The following is an 18,603-nucleotide window of genomic DNA, read 5'->3' on the forward strand; positions in this document are numbered from 1 at the left end:
TGACGTTATCTCGATAAGCTGGAATTCATTTTTATTAGTATAGTTAATACTAATTAGCGTTTCTTCTTTCATTTATAGTTTATATTTACGTGTTGTGTTTAACACACTAATCAGCGTTAATATAGTCTTACGTATGATTGAAAACAGTCTGACAAAGTTCGGATGGTTGGTAGCACTTCGTAGCCTTGCCTGTTATGCTGTGTAGCAGACTTCAAAGCTGTGCGGATCAGCATAACGAAAAGGCGAGGGGTCTCGCTCATTTTGTCCACGACTGTACATCTTTCATCCTCATGTGTTACCTCTCCTATGGCAATATCTTTCAGCAGGACAATGGTCATCCATATATGGCACATACCTTTGGCCAGTGAGACCCCCAGACGTGTGGGGTACCAACTTGTGTGTGTGTGTGTGTGTGTGTGTGTGTGTGTGTGTGTGTGTGTGTGCGCGCGCGCGCGTTGTTGTAGGTCATACCTCATTCATGCTCACCTGTATTCAGTTCTGGCTGATTACAGATTTAATAAGTAGAAAATACGAAGAGATTTTATATGTACTATTAAGTTACTGACGTTGAAAATGATTAAATAATTGAAAGATAATTAACATAAAAAGCTTCTAAATAGGAATTTAGTTATATATTTTAGGAAATTTCCAAGGGTATATTCTTGTAAAAAAAAATGGCAGTTTTTCAGTAAAAAATTCTATAATTTCAGAAGGTCACTGAATCAAATTACAATTTTTACATGAAAATATTTGCACTATTTATCACTTTTATCATACTCTTCATAAGTACAAAATATTTTCTATAACTTCCAGGCATAAATCTTAAAAATGCATAAAATACCACCAGACTGTAAAATAAGAACACCAGTCAAGCAATAAAGAGTACCATTAAGTCATTATTTGCTGCACAAATTGCGACACGACAGAAAATTATTAGACAAAATATATTGAGGATATGGAGTAATGAAATTACATTATCTAGAAACTTATAACAACAAAGTACATCACTTGTATCATTGTAATTGCTAGGAAAAAGACAAGTATTGTCTCTAACTGATATAAATCATAATTTCAGTTTCCAAGTTTCTTTAATTTTATAAGTTTCATAGTACTGATTATAGTTTGCTGGCAATATTAAGTTCAGAATGAATTCCTCTATAGCTAGGATTATTATTAACATAGTTATGAGAGTTTGAAACTATTTTATTCATACTTTATGAATTTTTAGCACAATAAAACAAAGTGACACCATACTGCATTATGAAATCCATAATGTTTCCAAAGTAAGTTTGTGTAAATAATTAACAATATACCTTTCATAATAAAAATGGAACATAATGGTGTATTTAGAATATACTGAACTGTGTGGTTTGCTTCTATTACAGTATGATTTATGCACAACCTGCTTTGGATTTGTAAATAAGTCCTGTGCACCTACTCTGCCTAACACAACTTAAAGTCAGAAAATTAAACATACAAGTGCAAATCTCAATTTTCAGTTTTGATGACATCATTAACTATTCTACAGAGAAATTGCAGTTTGAATAGTACAAAGAAGTCACTATGAAAAATATGTCAAATTCTGATAATATTTTGTAGTGATGATCAGTTTTTGCAAAGTGAATACTTTTCAAGTACATGACATATGATTTCTGACAGTTGATTACCAAGAGGCAATATTGTAGACAGGTTGGATACATGAATTACTATAAAAATTATGTAAAGTATAACATTTAAATTTTCTGTGATTCACCAAAGCAGAAAAACATCATGTATTCTTTGCAACTGCCCTTTGTCTCATTACTGTTACTATTTCCTCTTATTTTTCAGAAAAACCATATTTTAAAATTAAAAATTCCCTACAGAGATGAGTTCTTGAATTTACAGTGACAAATTACTGGCCATTGTGATATATATAAATGAAATACTTTCTTGTATCAGATATTGTACCATCACTTATATCAGATGCAAACAGCTCTGATAGGAAGAGTATTACATTGAGAGGCTGAAAACACAGAAAATAACTGACAACAACCTATAGCAATTTTAAGATATAGGGCTTTTCTATCTTAGCACAGAGAGTAATCCTTTTCAATGTCTTCTGTTTTAAATGCATTACTGAAATTTTGTGCTCTCCTTAAGATGAAAATTTAAATTATTCCATTTTGCTGTAACTCATCATATCTATATAACATGTACTCAAACAAGAAGAGTTATTACTGACTATCTACTAGAAATAAATAAATGTGATATTTCATTTCTTTGACACACAGAGAAAAATTGAAATGAAAGAACATTTTTCATATGCAAATAGTTTTACAAGAGAGGAAAAAATTATATTAATAAATATTGGTGCTGTTTAAAAACTAGTCGAATTTTTTTAAGCATTACAATAACTTTTCCATTCCCATGTGGTAATCACTTTCTCATCATGCACTATCACTAGAGTTTGTTGTTTGGCAATTACACTCTTTATAAATCCAGAAAGTGAAACATGATAAACCAAAGGTATTGTTTCTCTATTTCGGTACTCCACTACCTAAAAATAGTTCAACAAAACGATTTTTGGTTACGTTACTTGCAGATGCACAATGAGCACATAGAAGTTGTGAGCAGTATAAGTAAAAGATATCTCCATTTCTTTATCATGTTAGAAGCATAGGTTCTGAAATAGATGAGATTTTAAAAAATGGCTGCACATATACTATCAAAAGTACAATTTTAACGAACAAATATGAAAGACAAGGTAATATGCAGATTATTTATTATTTAACATAAGTTTCCTGTTATTCTTCTTTGCCACAATTTATCAGAATATTGAACTATGTGCAGTACTAATATTGACAACAACCTAGCAGTGTATTTAGAAAAAACTGAACTCCAGTGACACATTTGCTATTAGTGAGTGTGTTAGTTTACATAATGTACACACATTTGTTTGAGAATTACAAGTAGCATGTGATGAGGACATACTGTTTGGATTATACATATGATGTTAGCAGTGAGGCATAGCAGAACTTGTTATGGCAGGTTTACAAGAAGTCCATCCATAATCACAACATTTACAGCAACTGCTACAGTAAACATAATTAAATTAGCTCTATATATCCCACGAACTGTGTACTTTTGAGGGAGAATGATCGGTAGGTTCTAGTTGTTTCATTTGGTTTTAAGTATTCTGTTTCCAGATACCATGTAAGTAAGAAATAAAAAAATAGGGTCTTCCTGAAATAAAACCCATTACATTTTATAGTCCTCAAAATTATACCACACAAGGAAAACTCTTGAAATTTAATACAGATTAAACTACATAATGTTACAACAATTTCACTGGTAGCCAAAGCTAGGAATTAATGTAGATACTTTAAAATATTGCAACCATCAAGTAATGTATTCTTATAATTGCAGAAAACTATTTTTAATTTAGTTTTTCTTCACCAGCTTTATTTGCAATATTGGCACAAACTGCTAGTGTTCTCTAAGTTTAACTTAGTTGCTGATGCTATTGTTTCTGTCCCTGTAATTTCTGTTATCACTGACTTAAAAAATGATGAAAACATCAATGCCCTGATTTGGCCAGATCTGTGCAAAGTGAGTTTGCTAATGAATATTGCAATTACTGTTGCATAGTTATTAGTGATCTGGAGATAAATCAATATTGTAGCATTTATATAAATAATGTTTAGATTTTTAACAAATTTTAAATTATATCTAAAATTATGAGTGACATCATCTATTCACCTTCTTAATGGGTGACATTTCTAGATGTCTGCTAATGGCCATTAAATTTTACATGGAACTCCTGTATAATGTAATACCACTTTAAATGCAACTGAGTATAAGTGATTCAATTCATTCTAATGAAAACTACACTTTTCTAGTTTCTTCTAGTGATTATTAAACTAACTAATTATTGCTATTTAAGTATCTTCCAGTGAGAAACTGCTTTTGTTTCATTTATAACAGAAAATTAAAAACCAACAGAGTAACATAATGAAGCTGACAACATAATGAGACAAAGGAAGAGAAAAGATACAAGGAGATGAAGAAATTAAACATATCAAAAACATATGATTGTGCATTATCATATAGTTCACATTTTTGTGTACTTTATCAGATGATATTCTCTAATTACAAATTCATATTTGGACATTGAAACAGTGAAAGATAGTGTAGATGACGAGGAAAATTCGCCAGATTTGATTCTAGTGCTGAGTCATGTTGTTAGGAACTTAATATTTAACATAGGGAGTTATGAAAATGATTGCCATTTATATTTTCTTACAAAGTACTGCATGGGTTAGGAAATTTTTACATAGCCTATGATAATAAATAAATTTATCACAATTCCTATATTTATCTAGGCAGTGTGAGGCAGTGTTTAGCTGATCACTTTCATTTTGACTATTATTGGTGCAATGTATTGTTTTAGTTTCTGCTTTCATACTTAAAGTGTGTTTGCTTGAAGTGTGCTTCGTTTACAGGTTTCACTATTAGCTGAGTCAGAAAGTTTCACGAAGTTTAGTGACTACCAAAGCTGTGGTTCAAAACAATTCTGTATTTCCAGAAGCTGTGTGAAAACTAAGCCTTGAACATTCCACTAAAAGATATTTCAGTGTGAAACTGTATTCATATCATTTACACTACAGAACTGTCATGCTCATCATTCTGAAACAATACACTTCAGAGAACTAAAATTAAGAAAAACATATTTAAGGAACAGTGAGAAATTTATGACAAAGTTACAATAAAATGGAGATGTTCAGTTAATAGCTGCAATTTTTTTTTACTACATATTCTCATTTAACTGTATTAAGAAGTAAAAATTTATTATATATACAGTCTTAATTAACTATAAAGTTAAAGGTATCATTGTATTTATCACAGTTACATTGCTGTGACACACTTCATTTCATTCACACTTAACGAAAAATAGGACGTGGGAAACACGTTTATTGCACTTTAACCCTTGAGTGAAAAGATGTAACCTAGTAAGAGAAGTAATACGGTCACAATACCGAAGACGACGTTGCCATAATGGGTGGCGGCAGTGGAATATTTAAAATGGAGTTTTTTGTATAACTTTGGACACTGCGTAGGTTATCTCCATTGCAGAGTTCTTTCGTTGTCATTGGCACATTTTCACTCAGAGAATCAGGTACATTCATGCTAGGAAATGTGGGTTCCGCCAGAGGGCAAGCGGGAGTGTTTACAGTCATTCGCTCCTTTCCACCTTGACATCCACTTTCTGGTCCAGACTGCTGTGAAACGTCCTCCACCGGTTTCCCTTCCGGTCCGTTTCCGCGACTGGTGCTGCTTACTGCGGCGTGTTCCCTGCTGGAATGTATGATCACTTGGTAGCGGTGGCGGAAGGTTTCACTACAGTGCTCGCATTCAAACTTGCGAATGCTATGGCGCCACGAATTGTGCAGAGCCAGTGTGGCCGGCGTGTGGTAGGGGAACAGTGGCGCCTGTTGCGGACACCAGCTGCACCTTATCCTCTTGCGGGAGAGGAGTCCGCTCATATACTTCTCTCGGAGTTGACACAAGGTGCGACTGGTGCCGAGAGTTCTCCACTTGGCAGACCGCGGCTTCGGAGACACAGAGTGTTTCAGGACGCGAATTTCCGACGCGTCTTCTCCTCTCGCTACAACTCGTCTGGGCTGCCTCTGTTTCCGAGAACGTTTCGTGCCAGCTGTAGCTTGGTCAGTTTTTGGAAACGAACAGTTGAGGGAAGTTCCAGTTTTCAGGTCTACACAGCCAGATCCACAGCAGGCAGTGGCAGAGAGTGGTGGACAGTGGTGAAACTTTTGGGAAACACTGTCACAGAGATCGCAGGGGGTTTCAGGTAAGTGGTGAAGCGGCCTGTGCCGCTGTAGGGATTCGACAGAGTCCAGAGGGTGTTGGCAGTGGGGGCAGCAAAGGGGAGTATTGCCGACGGAAGGGGAGTGCATTTTGGAGTGGTCCCTGAGTGCTGACTCTCCGAGCGGGGTGACGAAGGCACAGCCGCGCTCCTTGCAGGCGAGCAGGCGTCCGTTGTGTATCCGCATGTGCTCCAGCATCAGTGCTTGTGACGCGAGGCTGCACTCGCAGACGCTACAGCGGTAGGGCAGCGGTTTGGTGCACGGCTTCTTCGCGCTGGCAGTGTCAGTGGCTGCCTCGGGCGCGCCGCTCTTGGCCGTGTGGTGGACGAGCTGGTGCGTCTGCAGCGAGTTGACGTCGGCGAACTCGCAGCCGCACTGCCGGCAGCCGACGGGCGGCGGAGGCCGCTGGGCAGAGCAGCTTACCGGCTCCTCCTCCTCGTCCTGGTCGGAGGTGTCGGACGCTTCCATGTAGTGGAAGAGGCGCGCCGCACCGAAGTGCTGCTGTTTGGGCGCGGACCGCGGCGCGCTGAAGGCGTGGAGCGGCAGACCCAGCTCATACTGCTGCTCGCGCTTTAGCAGGCCAAAGTGGTTGCTCGGGGCAGCGCCCTGGTGCCTGCAACACGCAGGGGGTCTCCGTCAGCCAACAGATGAAACGCCCTCCTCAGCGCACTCCCTCTTCTTCACTCTAGCAACCACACAGTTCCTCTACTAACATCCTTTCTTATAAACACTACTGATCATTTCTTTTCCTGAGATATCAAACATTTTGAGCATTCACCATCAGACTTTTCGTTTCTCAGCCTTTTTAGTTCTCTTTTTTGTATACAAGTCCACAATTAATATTGGTCTCAAAGCTACTTGACACTATAGCAAAAGAGCAAGAAATACAACGAGATTTATAAGTGTAAAGTTCCTCAGTGAAGAGATGTAATGTGTGATTCCTCACATGTCAGTCTTTTCAGAGTAGCAGCACAAAAAATCGATACAGCAAAGTGGATATTCAATGTTCCTTTTTGTTTTCCTTACCCGGAAGCACTCGCTATCGAATGTGGATGGCTTGGGGATAAGCTGTCTGAAGTAAAACCGTTCCCATGTTCCCACGGACTGAAAAAATACCGAGAAAGGAGGGAGAGTTAGGGCGGCAGCGATAACTGAAAGGAGCGAGAGAGAATTTGAAGCGGCAGAGAAGAGAAAGAGAGAGAGAGAGAGAGAGAGAGAGAGAGAGAGAGAGAGAGAGACATAGAGTGAGAGGCAAGCAGGTAGAGACGGCCTCGGAGCGAGGCCCGGGCCGTACTTACTGGTGGTGCTCCTGCCTGTGGATGGCCAGCTGCGCCTGGTCGTCGGCGAGGAAGGAGCACTTGCCGCAGGCGCGCTTGTTGTGCACCTTGAGCACGTGTGTCGCCAGCCGCTCGGCACGCGCGGCCTTGTAGTCGCACAGCGCGCACACGAACGGCTTCAGGTGCGTGTTGAGGTGTCGCTTCAGGCACCAGTTGTCGACGCCGGACCACGAGCAGTAGCAGCACGAGTAGCGCTTGTCGGCCTTTTTCTTGTTCTTGCTAGCGTGCGACTTGGCGGCGCAGCCGGCGCGCTTGCCGCCGCAGTCGGGTGGAGGCGGGGGATACGTCGGCGGCCGCAGCACCGGCGGGGGGAAGCCGGCGGGCACGTCGAGCGCGTGCAGCGGCGGGTGGGCGGCGGTGGGAGGCGGCGGAGGCGGCGGCACCGACAGCGGCCGCGCGCCCGGCCGGTCGGCAGCGAAGTAGTGGTGCGGCAGGCCCGGCGTCGCCCCCGGCGTGGGCACGGCCGGCGCGGCGGGGCCCGGCGACGGCGCCGGCGGGCTCTTGTCCGGCTGGCGACGCACGCGGTTCAGGTCGTACGGGTAGTCGCGGTGCATGCGCAGAAAGTGCTTCTTCACGTGGTCCGCGCGGTTGAACTGCTTCTGGCACACGTAGCACTGAAACGGCTTCTCCTCGCGGTGGATGTTCTCGTGGCGCGTGAAAAGGTCGCGCCGGTCCGTCGAATACGGGCAGTAGCCGCAGCAGTACCGCTTGACGCCGCCCGAGTCTTGTTGCTGTTGCTGTTGGGATGCCGACGGCGCAGGCGGCGGAGGCGGCGGTGGTGGCAGTGACGGTGTGGGAGGGTGGTGCGACGGAGGCGGCGGGGGCGGAGGGTGTCCGCTGGGCGGCGGTGGAGGACACGCCTGCGGCACCAGCAGCGGGGGCGGCGGCGGCGGCCGTACCAGCCCCGCGACGGCCGCAGCGGCGGCCGCCTCGGCGCGCGCCTTGAGCCGGTGCAGGAACTTGGACACCTCCTCGAGCACCGGGTTGTTCGCGAAGAGTGCGGCGTCGGCGTCGGCGGGCGCCACGGCGTGCTGGCGCGTCAGGTGCGTGCGCACGCAGCGCGCCCACGCGCTCGAGTACGGACACTGCGGGCAGTGGAAGACGCGCAGGTTGGCGTGCGAGCCGAGCCAGTGCTCGGCGACGCGCGCCAGGAAGCCGACGCAGCCGCAGTCGGCGCAGCGGAAGAGCTTCTGCGCCGGGTTGTAGGTGGCGACGCGCGAGCCGCCCGCCCACGCCGGCGGCGGCTCGTCGCTGGGCAGCCAGCGGTCGGCCGGCCCCTGCAGCGCCTGGTGCTGCTGGTGGTGGTGGCTGTGGTGCTGCTGCTGCTGGTGCTGCTGGTGCATCAGCGCGGCGAGCCCGAAGGCGGCGAGGGCGCTGCCGTGGCCGTGGCCGTGGTGCGCCTCCTGCTCCTCGTAGTCGGCCACGATGCTGCGCAGCACGGCGCCCACACCCACGCTCTCGCCCCCTCCAGCGCCGACCCCGCCGCCACCGCCCCCGCCTCCGCCCCCGCCTCCGCCGCTCCCGTTGCCGCCCGTCTCCACGTCCGCCTCTTCGCCGTACAGCTTGCGGGTTATCTCCTGCACAAACACACAGCAGTGCTCAGTCTCTACCGCCACGCTCCGTAGCCACACGGACAAGTTTGCCTCGCACGGCACCGTAAGGAGGGAAGCGAAGGCAGGGTAGTCGAAGTTCAGCGTACTGCGACATCGCTCGTACTACAGGACAAACGAATGAGTGATCGATCGACTAGACCGCGGTTGCGAACTGTACCTGTCAGGGTAGCCAGTAGCCACACAGGCTCTTTCAGCAGTTCGAATATTTGGTGATTATTTACATGACAGGCATAGTATCAACCTTCCCCCTAGTCAACCACAATCTTTCGTTCATTTCTCGTCTAGTGCAGGCTAAGACGAGGGGTGTTGTGTCAGCTGGGGAATAATGTGTAAGGCAAGCAGCCACGGGTACTTTAACAGACAAAGGAAACGTATACAGACTTATTATTATTATTATTATTATTATTATTATTTCTTTCTTTATTCGAGTAACCCTTTTGGGGGCTACGATAAATCAACTTTTATTCTGCTTCTTTGTCTTTTAATTTTCGTTGGTCCCCGACTTCCTTCTTCCTTGGAGAGTGTCGTTCTTTTTCTTCCTGGGTCTATTTTATTCCTTCTGCAGGTCTCTTCCTTTCCCGAAATGTTGCATTTTGTGTTACTTCCATAAAAAGTATTTTGTTATCTATTAGGTCCATTCTAATTCCCGTGTTTTTCACATCTTTGTCAATGTCGGTGAACCATGTGGGTTTGGATTTGTAGCTGTTTAGTAAGCTTAAGATCTGCTTGCTTAGTCTTCTTATCCGTTCGGTATGTCTGGCCATAACTGTAGTCTTCTTTTCCTAATTACATCAGTTAGGTTTTCCATTTTCAACTGGAGCTCTCTGTTTGATTTTAACTTGCATTCAGTTACTATCAGTTCTAGGTTCCAGTATCTTCCTTAGAATTCCTCTTTCAACTTTTTCCAGTTTGTCAAGATCCCTAAATCTCGTTAACTGTTATTATTATTATTCGACTTGTGGGTTATTTGGTGGTCTATGCAAGAATGGTCTAATGTCTGTATTTGTGTCTTTGTATTCTATATGTGTCAGCTGTTACTCGAATAAAGAAAGAAATAATAATAATAATAAATCTGTATACGTTTCCTTTGTCTGTTAAAGTACCCGTGGCTGCTTGCCTTACACATTATTCCCCAGCTGACACAACACCCCTTGTCTTAGCCTGCACTTCGTGTTCTATTTGTGCTTGTTCTGGTGGCTGTCTTAAGATTTCGTTTTCCTCTGATTGTTTAATTGATGCGTGTTGTTCTTTGTTTGTTTGCTCTGGGATGTTTGAGTCCATTACTGTATTTTCTTCTTCTTCTGATTGCACATTATTTTGTTCCTGCATTTGTTGTACTCGTTGTTTGATGTTTTCTAATTCTGACTGGGGTATCCTGTTATTTTTTATTATTACACGGATCTGATCAGCTAGTCGTTGTTCTGTTAAAAATTTTAATTCTGGGTATCTGGTAATAAATGTTGTGTATACTTGTGATCTGTATCCAGTTGTGTTGGTTCCTAAGTTTGTTGCTTGGTAATAACAGAACATGAGGTGTCGGTTAACTTCATCTGACCATCTCATCCTCTGTCTTTGTTTTCCTTCTAGAGTTGTTGCAGGAAGCATATCCTGCAAAACACCTCTATTTGGATTTAAATCATTTTCCGTGTGGCTAGCAGTGTCGTTACCATTGTGGGCGGTCATAAGGGTTCAAGCATCGTCCCCAACCATGACGGCGCTTGTCCGAGGCTTCTTTAGTTCTGTCCTGAACCAAGTAATCACACTAAAAGGGGGGTTAGCCCTATTAGTGGTTTGTTCTTTACGTCGCCTTTTACGACTGGCAGTACATACCGGAGGCCTATTCTTCTCCCGGACCTCCACGGGGACTATTATTATTATTATTATTATTATTATTATTATTATTATTATTATTTCTATTTTTCTCAGACCTTAGGTCTGGTTAAAAATGGAAAGTGACGCGGACCTTCATCAAGCGTGACTTCCTTTTAACTGTATGGTATATGTTATAATGCATTTAGGAATTTTCGGGTGATTGAACATGTAGTGCTTGCCATGTAGTATTTTGTTCTTCCACTTTACCTTTTTCGTATCTGTTGAGGTTATGTGATCTAGAGGGTTGTAGAAGTGGTTATGAAATCGCAGTGGTGTAGTCGATGTATTTATATGAGTGATTGCTTTGTGTATTTTGCTAATTTCTGCTCGTTCTAGAAAGAATTTTCATAAATTGTCTACCTGTCCATAATGTAGGTTTTTTATGTCGATAAATCCCCTTCCTCCTTCCTTCCTGCTTAATGTGAATCTTTCTGTTGCTGAATGTATGTGATGTATTCTATATTTGTGGCATTGTGATCGTGTAAGTGTATTGAGTGCTTCTAGGTCTGTGTTACTCCATTTCACTACTCCAAATGAGTAGGTCAATATTGGTATAGCATAAGTATTTATAGCTTTTGTCTTGTTTCTTGCTGTCAATTCTGTTTTTAATATTTTTGTTAGTCTTTGTCTATATTTTTCTTTTAGTTTTTGTTTAATATTTCCCATTTTTTGTCTGTATCCTTGATATTTATAGGCATCTGTTTTTTCCATCGCTTCTATGCAGTCGCTGTGGTTATCCAATATGTAGTCTTCCTGTTTAGTGTGTTTCCCCTTGACTATGCTATTTTTCTTACATTTGTCTGTTCCAAAAGCCATATTTATATCATTGCTGAATACTTCTGTTATCTTTAGTAATTGGTAGAGTTGTTGATTTGTTGCTGCCAGTAGTTTTAGATCATCCATGTATAGCAAATGTGTGATTTTGTGTTGGTATGTTCCAGTAGTATTGTATCCATAATTTGTATTATTTGGCATGTTGGATAGTGGGTTCAGAGCAAGGCAGAACCAGAAAGGACTTAATGAGTCTCCTTGGTATATTCCACGCTTAATCTGTATTGGCTGTGATGTGATATTATTTGAATTTGTTTGTATATTAAGTGTGGTTTTCCAACTTTTCATTACTATGTTTAGGAACTATCAGTTTAGGATCTACTCTGTACATTTCCAATATTTGTAGTAACCATGAGTGGGGTACACTATCAAAAGCTTTTTGGTAATCAATGTATGTGTAGTGTAGCGACCTCTGTTTAGTTTTAGCTTGATATGTCACCTCTGCATCTATTATCAGCTGTTGCCCGGCCGGTGTGGTCGTGCGGTTCTAAGCGCTTCAGTTTGGAACCGCGTGACCGCTACGGTCGCAGGTTCGAATCCTGCCTCGGGCATGGATGTGTGTGATGTCCTTAGGTTAGTTAGGTTTAAGTAGTTCTAAGTTCTAGGCGACTGATGACCTCAGAAGTTAAGCCGCATAGTGCTCAGAGCCATTTGAACCTATTTTATTATCAGTTGCTCTTTACATCCTCGTGCTCCTTTGCAACAGTCTTTTTGTTCTTCATTTATAATTTTGTTCTGTGTTGTATGTGTTATTAATTTCTGTGTAATGACTGAAGTTAATATTTTGTATATTGTTGGTAGGCATGTTATGGGGCGATATTTAGCTGGGTTTGCTGTGTCTGCTTGATCTTTAGGTTTTAGTTACGTTATTCCATGTGTAAGCGTATCAGGGAATGTGTATGGGTCTGCAATGTAACTATTAAATAATTTAGTTAGATGTGAATGTGTTGAGGTGAACTTCTTTAGCCAGAAATTTGCTATTTTATCTTTTCCAGGGGCTTTCCAATTGTGAGTAGGGTGACTTCATGTTGTAAAATTATCACTTCAGGCATTTGTGGTATCATCTTGTATGTGACTGTTTCTGCTTGCATCCACCGTGCATGCCTGTTATGTTGTACCGGGTTTGACCATATGTTGCTCCAGAAGTGTTCCATGTCTGTTATGCTTGGTGGATTGTCTATTTTAATGTGTGTGTTATCTATTGTCTGGTAAAATTTCTTTTGGTTTGTGTTGAATGTTTGGTTTTGTTTCCTTCTATTTTCACTTTTTGTATCTTCTAATTCGTTTGGCCAATGCTTGTAATTTCTGCTTCTTTTCATGTAATTGCTCTATCGTTTCTTGTTGTGAGATTTTACCTAACCTTTTTCGGTTTTTTTTTTTTCTGACATTTCATTTCTTATAAATTGTGTCAGCTGTCCGATGTCTTTTCTCAGTTTTTCTATTCTGATCTGTAGCCTGTGTTGCCATGCTGGTTTTGTGGGTTTCTTCTGTGTTGGTTGGTTCTGATCTCTGCCTAGTGTGTATATTTAGTGTAGTGAGTGCTCCTATATAAACCAGTAGTTTTAACTCTTGCATAGTTGTGTTTTCATTTATTTTGTTGCGTATGATTGTGTTGATAGTTTTTATTGTTGTTTCGACTTGTGGGTTATTTGGCGGTCTATGCAAGAATGGTCTAAAGTCTGTATTTGTGTCTTTGTATTCTATATATGTCAGCTGAAATTTCTCTTCTATATCTAACATGTGTGTCACTTCGTGTTCTATTTGTGCTTGTTCTGGTGGCTGTCTTAAGATTTCGTTTACCTCTGATTGTTTAATTGATGCATGTTGGTCTTTCTTTGTTTGCTCTGGGATGTTTGAGTCCATTACTGTATTTTCTTCTTCTTCTGATTGCACATTATTTTGTTCCAGTATTTGTTGTACTTGTTGTTTGATGTTTTCTAATTCTGACTGGGGTATCCTGTTATTTTTGATTATTACACGGATCTGATCATCTAGTCGTTGTTCTGTTAAAAATTTTAATTCTGGGTATCTGGTAATAAATGTTGTGTATACTTGTGACCTGTATCCAGTTGTGTTGGTTCCTAAGTTTGTTGCTTGGTAATAACAGAACATGAGGTGTCGATTAACTTCATCTGACCATCTCATCCTCTGTCTGTTTTCCTTCTAGGATGGTTGCAGGAAGCATATCCTGCAAAACACATCTATTTGGATCTGAATCATTTTCCGTGTGGCTAGCAGTGTCATTACCATTGTGGGCAGGCATAGGGTTCAAGCATCGTCCCCAACCATGACGGCGCTTGTCCGAGGCTTCTTTAGTTCTGTCCTGAACCAAGTAATCACACTAAAAGGGGGGTTAGCCCTATTAGTGGTTTGTTCTTTTCGTCGCCTTTTACGACTGGCAGAACATACCGGAGGCCTATTCTCTTCTTCTTCTTCTTCTTCTTCTTCTTATTATTATTATTATTATTATTATTATTATTATTATTATTATTATCATTATTATTTTAAGGAACCATCCAGATATTTGGCTGAATAGATTTAGAGCACACTCACTGCAACGTTCCGACTGGTGCGGAGATACGAGGTGCATTCAAGTTCTAAGGCCTCCGATTTTTTTTCTCCGGACTGGAAAGAGATAGAAACATGCGCATTGTTTTAAAATGAGGCCGCGTTCATTGTCAATACGTCCCAGAGATGGCAACACCGTATGGCAGATGGAATTTTACCACCAGCGGCGAGAATGAGAACTGTTTTAAATACTTAAAATGGCGACGTTTTCCTTACTTTAACAGCGTGCAATCATTCGTTTTCTGAATTTGCGTGGTGTGAAACCAATTGAAATTCATCGACAGTTGAAGGAGACATGTGGTGATGGAGTTATGGATGTGTCGAAAGTGCATTCGTGGGTGCGACAGTTTAATGAAGGCAGAACATCGTGTGACAACAAACCGAAACAACCTCGGGCTCGCACAAGCCGGTCTGACGACATGATCGAGAAAGTGGAGAGAATTGTTTTGGGGGATCGCCGAATGACTGTTGAACAGATCGCCTCCAGAGGTGGCATTTCTGTGGGTTCTGTGCACACAATCCTGCATGACGAGCTGAAAATGCAAAAAGTGTCATCCAGGTGGCTGCCCGTGTGGCATGTTGCCAAGCAATGTTGACAGCATGAATGGGACTTTCTTTTAGTCGGTTGTGACAATGGATTAGACGTGGATGCCATTTTTCAATCCTGAAACAAAGCGCCAGTCAGCTCAATGGAAGCACACAGATTCACCGCCACCAAAAATATTTCGGGTAACCGCCAGTGCTGAAAAAATGATGGTGTCCATGTTCTGGGACAGCGAGGGCGTAATCCTTACCCATTGCGTTCCTAAAGGCACTACGGTAACAGGTGCATCCTACGAAAATGTTTTGAAGAACGAATTCCTTCCTGCACTGCAACAAAAACGTCCGGGAAGGGCTGCGCGTGTGCTGTTTCACCAAGACAACGCACCCGCACATCGAGCTAACGTTACGCAACAGTTTCTTCGTGATAACTTTGAAGTGATTCCTCATGCTCCCTACGCACCTGACCTGGCTCCTAGTGACTTTTGGCTTTTTCCAACAATGAAAGACACTCTCCTTGGCCGCACATTCACCAGCCGTGCTGCTATTGCTTCAGCGATTTTCCAGTGGTCAAAACAGACTCCTAAAGAAGCCTTCGCCGCTGCCATGGAATCATGGCGTCAGCGTTGTGAAAAATGTGTACGTCTGCAGGACGATTACATCGAGAAGTAACGCCAGTTTCATCAATTTCGGGTGAGTAGTTAATTAGAAAAAAAATCGGAGGCCTTAGAACTTGAATGCACCTCGTACAATACTCCTGGCAAAAAAGGATGGGGGTTTCGAATTTACTAACCCATGCAAGGCGAGGTCATTAGACACAGAGCAAAACCTCAGTGTGGGGAAGAAAGAGGTCCGCGCCCTTTCAAAGAAACCATTCCGGCAGTTATCTTAAACCATTTATGGAAAATATGCCAAACGTAAGTTTGGTCTTCTGAATGAATTTTCACTCTGCAGCGGAATGTGCGCTGACATGAAAATTCCTACCAGCTGAAAACTATTTTCCGGACCGGGACTCGAGTGCCCTATCTTTAAGGAGTGCTAGACCCGAAAGGTTCGCAGGAGAGCTTCTGTGGAGTTTGGATTGTACGACAACAGGCACTATCTGAAGTGAACCTGTGAGGGCGGGTTGTGTGTGGTGCCTGGATAGCTGACTCGGAGGAGCACTTGCCCGCGAGAGGTTTCAGTCCCGTTCCGACACACGGTTCTAATCTGCCAGCAAGTTTCAAATATGGTGTACCAGGCGGTGATCCCCAGTACTCAACAGGCAGTGTCAAACCGTGCAAGCGGGGTTGTGTACATCCTGTCCAAGAGGTGGAGCAGTTAGTTGACTTACAGCCAACTAGTAGGCAGAACTGGGGCAATATCTTTAAAGCGATCGCAGGGGCGAACATACTTGCTACAGGGAGATCTGCCAATATACAAACGAATTATAGTCCTAATAGGCTCCTTCGTTTTCGGCAAAGAAAAAAGGTAGCTCCGAACATAGCGCATGATTAAGTGGTGAAAATTTCACCGAGAAACTAAACAGAGTTCTTGCGCAGATGAACTTTGCAGTTTAAGTGAACTTGTCATCCAGTTCTGTTACATTGTCTTTGTGAAAGAAACTAATCATAAGAATTAAGATCAGACAAAATAAATTTTCTTACGTGCTTCAAAGTATTAAGTTGGGAACTGAAGCGTTTCTTTCTCTGGTATCCTGCACCAACATCGTAAGCCATCAAGAATCAATATAGTGAAAAACCACCCAAAGTTGCAAATTTTACTTTTTTTATTTACTTGATGGCTAGTTTCGGGTAGGGACCCATTTTCAAATCACCGTGCCAGATAGTCAAAATGGTATGTCCAAAAATGCAGAACCATGTTAAAAATATATACGTATTATGAAGTGAAATAGATGGGTAGATCATGCAACTAATGAGGAGGAACTGAATAGAATTGGGGAGCAGAGGAATTTATGGTACAACTTGAATAGAAGAAGGGATCGGTTAGTAGGACAAGAAGGGATCGGTTAGTAGGACAAGAAGGGATCGGTTAGTAGGACACGTTCTGAGGCTTCAAGGGATCACCAACTTAGTATTGGAGGGAAGAGTGGACGGTAAAAATCATAGAGGGAGACCAAGAGATGAGTACACTAAACAGATTCAGAAGAATGTTGGTCGCAGTAGTTACTCAGCGATGAAGAGGCTTGCACAGGATCGAGTAGCATGGAGAGCTGCAACAAACAAGTCTCGGGACTGAAGACCACTAAACAACAACATTGAGTGCAAATGAATAGTTACAGCGCATATAGCAAGATCAAGAATGAAGCCCATGGATCAGATTTCTTGGCAGATTGAAGCTGTGTGCTGAACTAGGACTCAAATTCCGAACCTTGCGTTGCTTGGACGTGAGTCGTGCTTGTGTAGCTCAAGACAGAGCATTCCCCTCGAAAAGCGAGGGTATATTTCTATTCCGAAACATAGTTTTGATCCTAGAAGAAGTTTCAAAACTGCATACACTCCGTAGAAAGATTGATTCTTTAGTCCACAGATTTCAATACGCAGTGTTTCACTTGCTTGCTTTTCCTCAGTACACACCTATCAGTTCCAGTATTTTCACTGACGGAATATCTACTTTGTGTAACTGTGTCCATCTCGGCCATCACTAAAGTGGCGAGTGTAGTAATGCTTACAAATCGATCCGAATCGAAGATCAGTAACATACAGTAAAGAGAGACTCAGTGATGGTAATCTATGGAGGCAACCACCGCCCTATCAAAGTGTGAGCAGGAATGTCTAATTGTTGCCACGTTCGCGCGGACAATACTCGCAAGTGTGTGGAGTGCTGTCAGCGTCACAATAATCGAGGATTACACAGCCCGCGAGGTGGACTTCCGTATCTTATGTGTGCGGCTGGTCCCGGCGGAGGTTCGAGTCCTCCCTCGGGCATGGGTGGGTGTGCTGTTCTTTGGATTGTTTGGGGGAAGAGACCAAACAGCGAGGTCATCGATCTAATCGGATTAGGGAAGGACGGGGAAGGAAGCCGGCCGTGCCCTTTCAAAGGAACCATCCCGGCATTTGCCTGGAGTGCCGGCCGAAGTGGCCGTGCGGTTAAAGGCGCTGCAGTCTGGAACCGCAAGACCGCTACGGTCGCAGGTTCGATTCCTGCCTCGGGCATGGATGTTTGTGATGTCCTTAGGTTAGTTAGGTTTAACTAGTTCTAAGTTCTAGGGGACTAATGACCTCAGCAGTTGAGTCCCATAGTGCTCAGAGCCATTTGAACCATTTGCCTGGAGCGATTTAGGGAAATCACGAAAACCTAAATCGGGATGGCCGGACGTGGGATTGAACCGTCGTGCTCCCGAATGCCAAAACCTCCTGAAGCCCCAGCTCGTGCCCGCCGCACGCGATTTTCAATATCCTGTCGATCTCTTACACCCCCCTGTTATTCGGCTATTTCGTTGATATTATTAATTTAAACTTTCCTGTGAAGGTAATAAAAGAAAAAAGACTTTTATAAACATCATCAAAAACTAATAACGTTTACATTCAACCTTAACTTTTACAAGACACCCTAGTTTCATAATAAGAAAACTAGACAAACAAAACTATTTGTCAATCTTATGCTGCGAAAATTCACATGTTGAAGTCAAATTTACATAAACGTCACTTTTACTTTTGTAAGTGCAAGAAGAGAGGTTTATAATGTTCAGGACGATTTTCGCTCGTAAAATAGATGAAGGCGCGCAGTGCGCATGCTCAGTAACTCTGATGGTTTTCGTAGGCCAATCTGAGGCTATTTAGCGGTTCGATGGACCACAAGTGTTGTGCATCAATTTGGTCGTCTAGACTTACCTACAGCACTGTGGTACGTTGTAAATAGTTACTGTTTACACCCAGCATACCTGCAGCAGAATAACAAAAGTGACAGAGTCACAGAAAGGGACCATGTTGGCATTTCGCCGTCACCCGCACAACTAATATATCCGCAGTAGCATCA

General features: G+C 42.7%; 1 protein-coding gene across 1 annotated transcript in view; it reads right to left on the reverse strand.

The window, feature by feature from the left end:
* Positions 1-2,267: 2,267 nt before the first annotated feature.
* The window catches only part of LOC126088362 (zinc finger protein 865), a 125,777-nt gene continuing 109,441 nt past the window's right edge, over positions 2,268-18,603 (reverse strand). The window contains exons 4-8 of the mRNA XM_049906500.1: positions 8,718-8,778; positions 8,554-8,666; positions 8,105-8,496; positions 7,163-8,038; positions 2,268-6,477 (exon numbers count right to left, since the gene is read on the reverse strand). Of these exons, the coding sequence (XP_049762457.1) occupies positions 5,010-6,477; positions 7,163-8,038; positions 8,105-8,496; positions 8,554-8,666; positions 8,718-8,778 (2,910 nt within the window). The 3' untranslated portion in view covers positions 2,268-5,009. The remainder of the gene's footprint in view (positions 6,478-7,162; positions 8,039-8,104; positions 8,497-8,553; positions 8,667-8,717; positions 8,779-18,603) is intronic.

This window comes from Schistocerca cancellata, chromosome 6 (genome assembly GCF_023864275.1).
Source record: "Schistocerca cancellata isolate TAMUIC-IGC-003103 chromosome 6, iqSchCanc2.1, whole genome shotgun sequence".
NCBI lineage: Eukaryota > Metazoa > Arthropoda > Insecta > Orthoptera > Acrididae > Schistocerca > Schistocerca cancellata.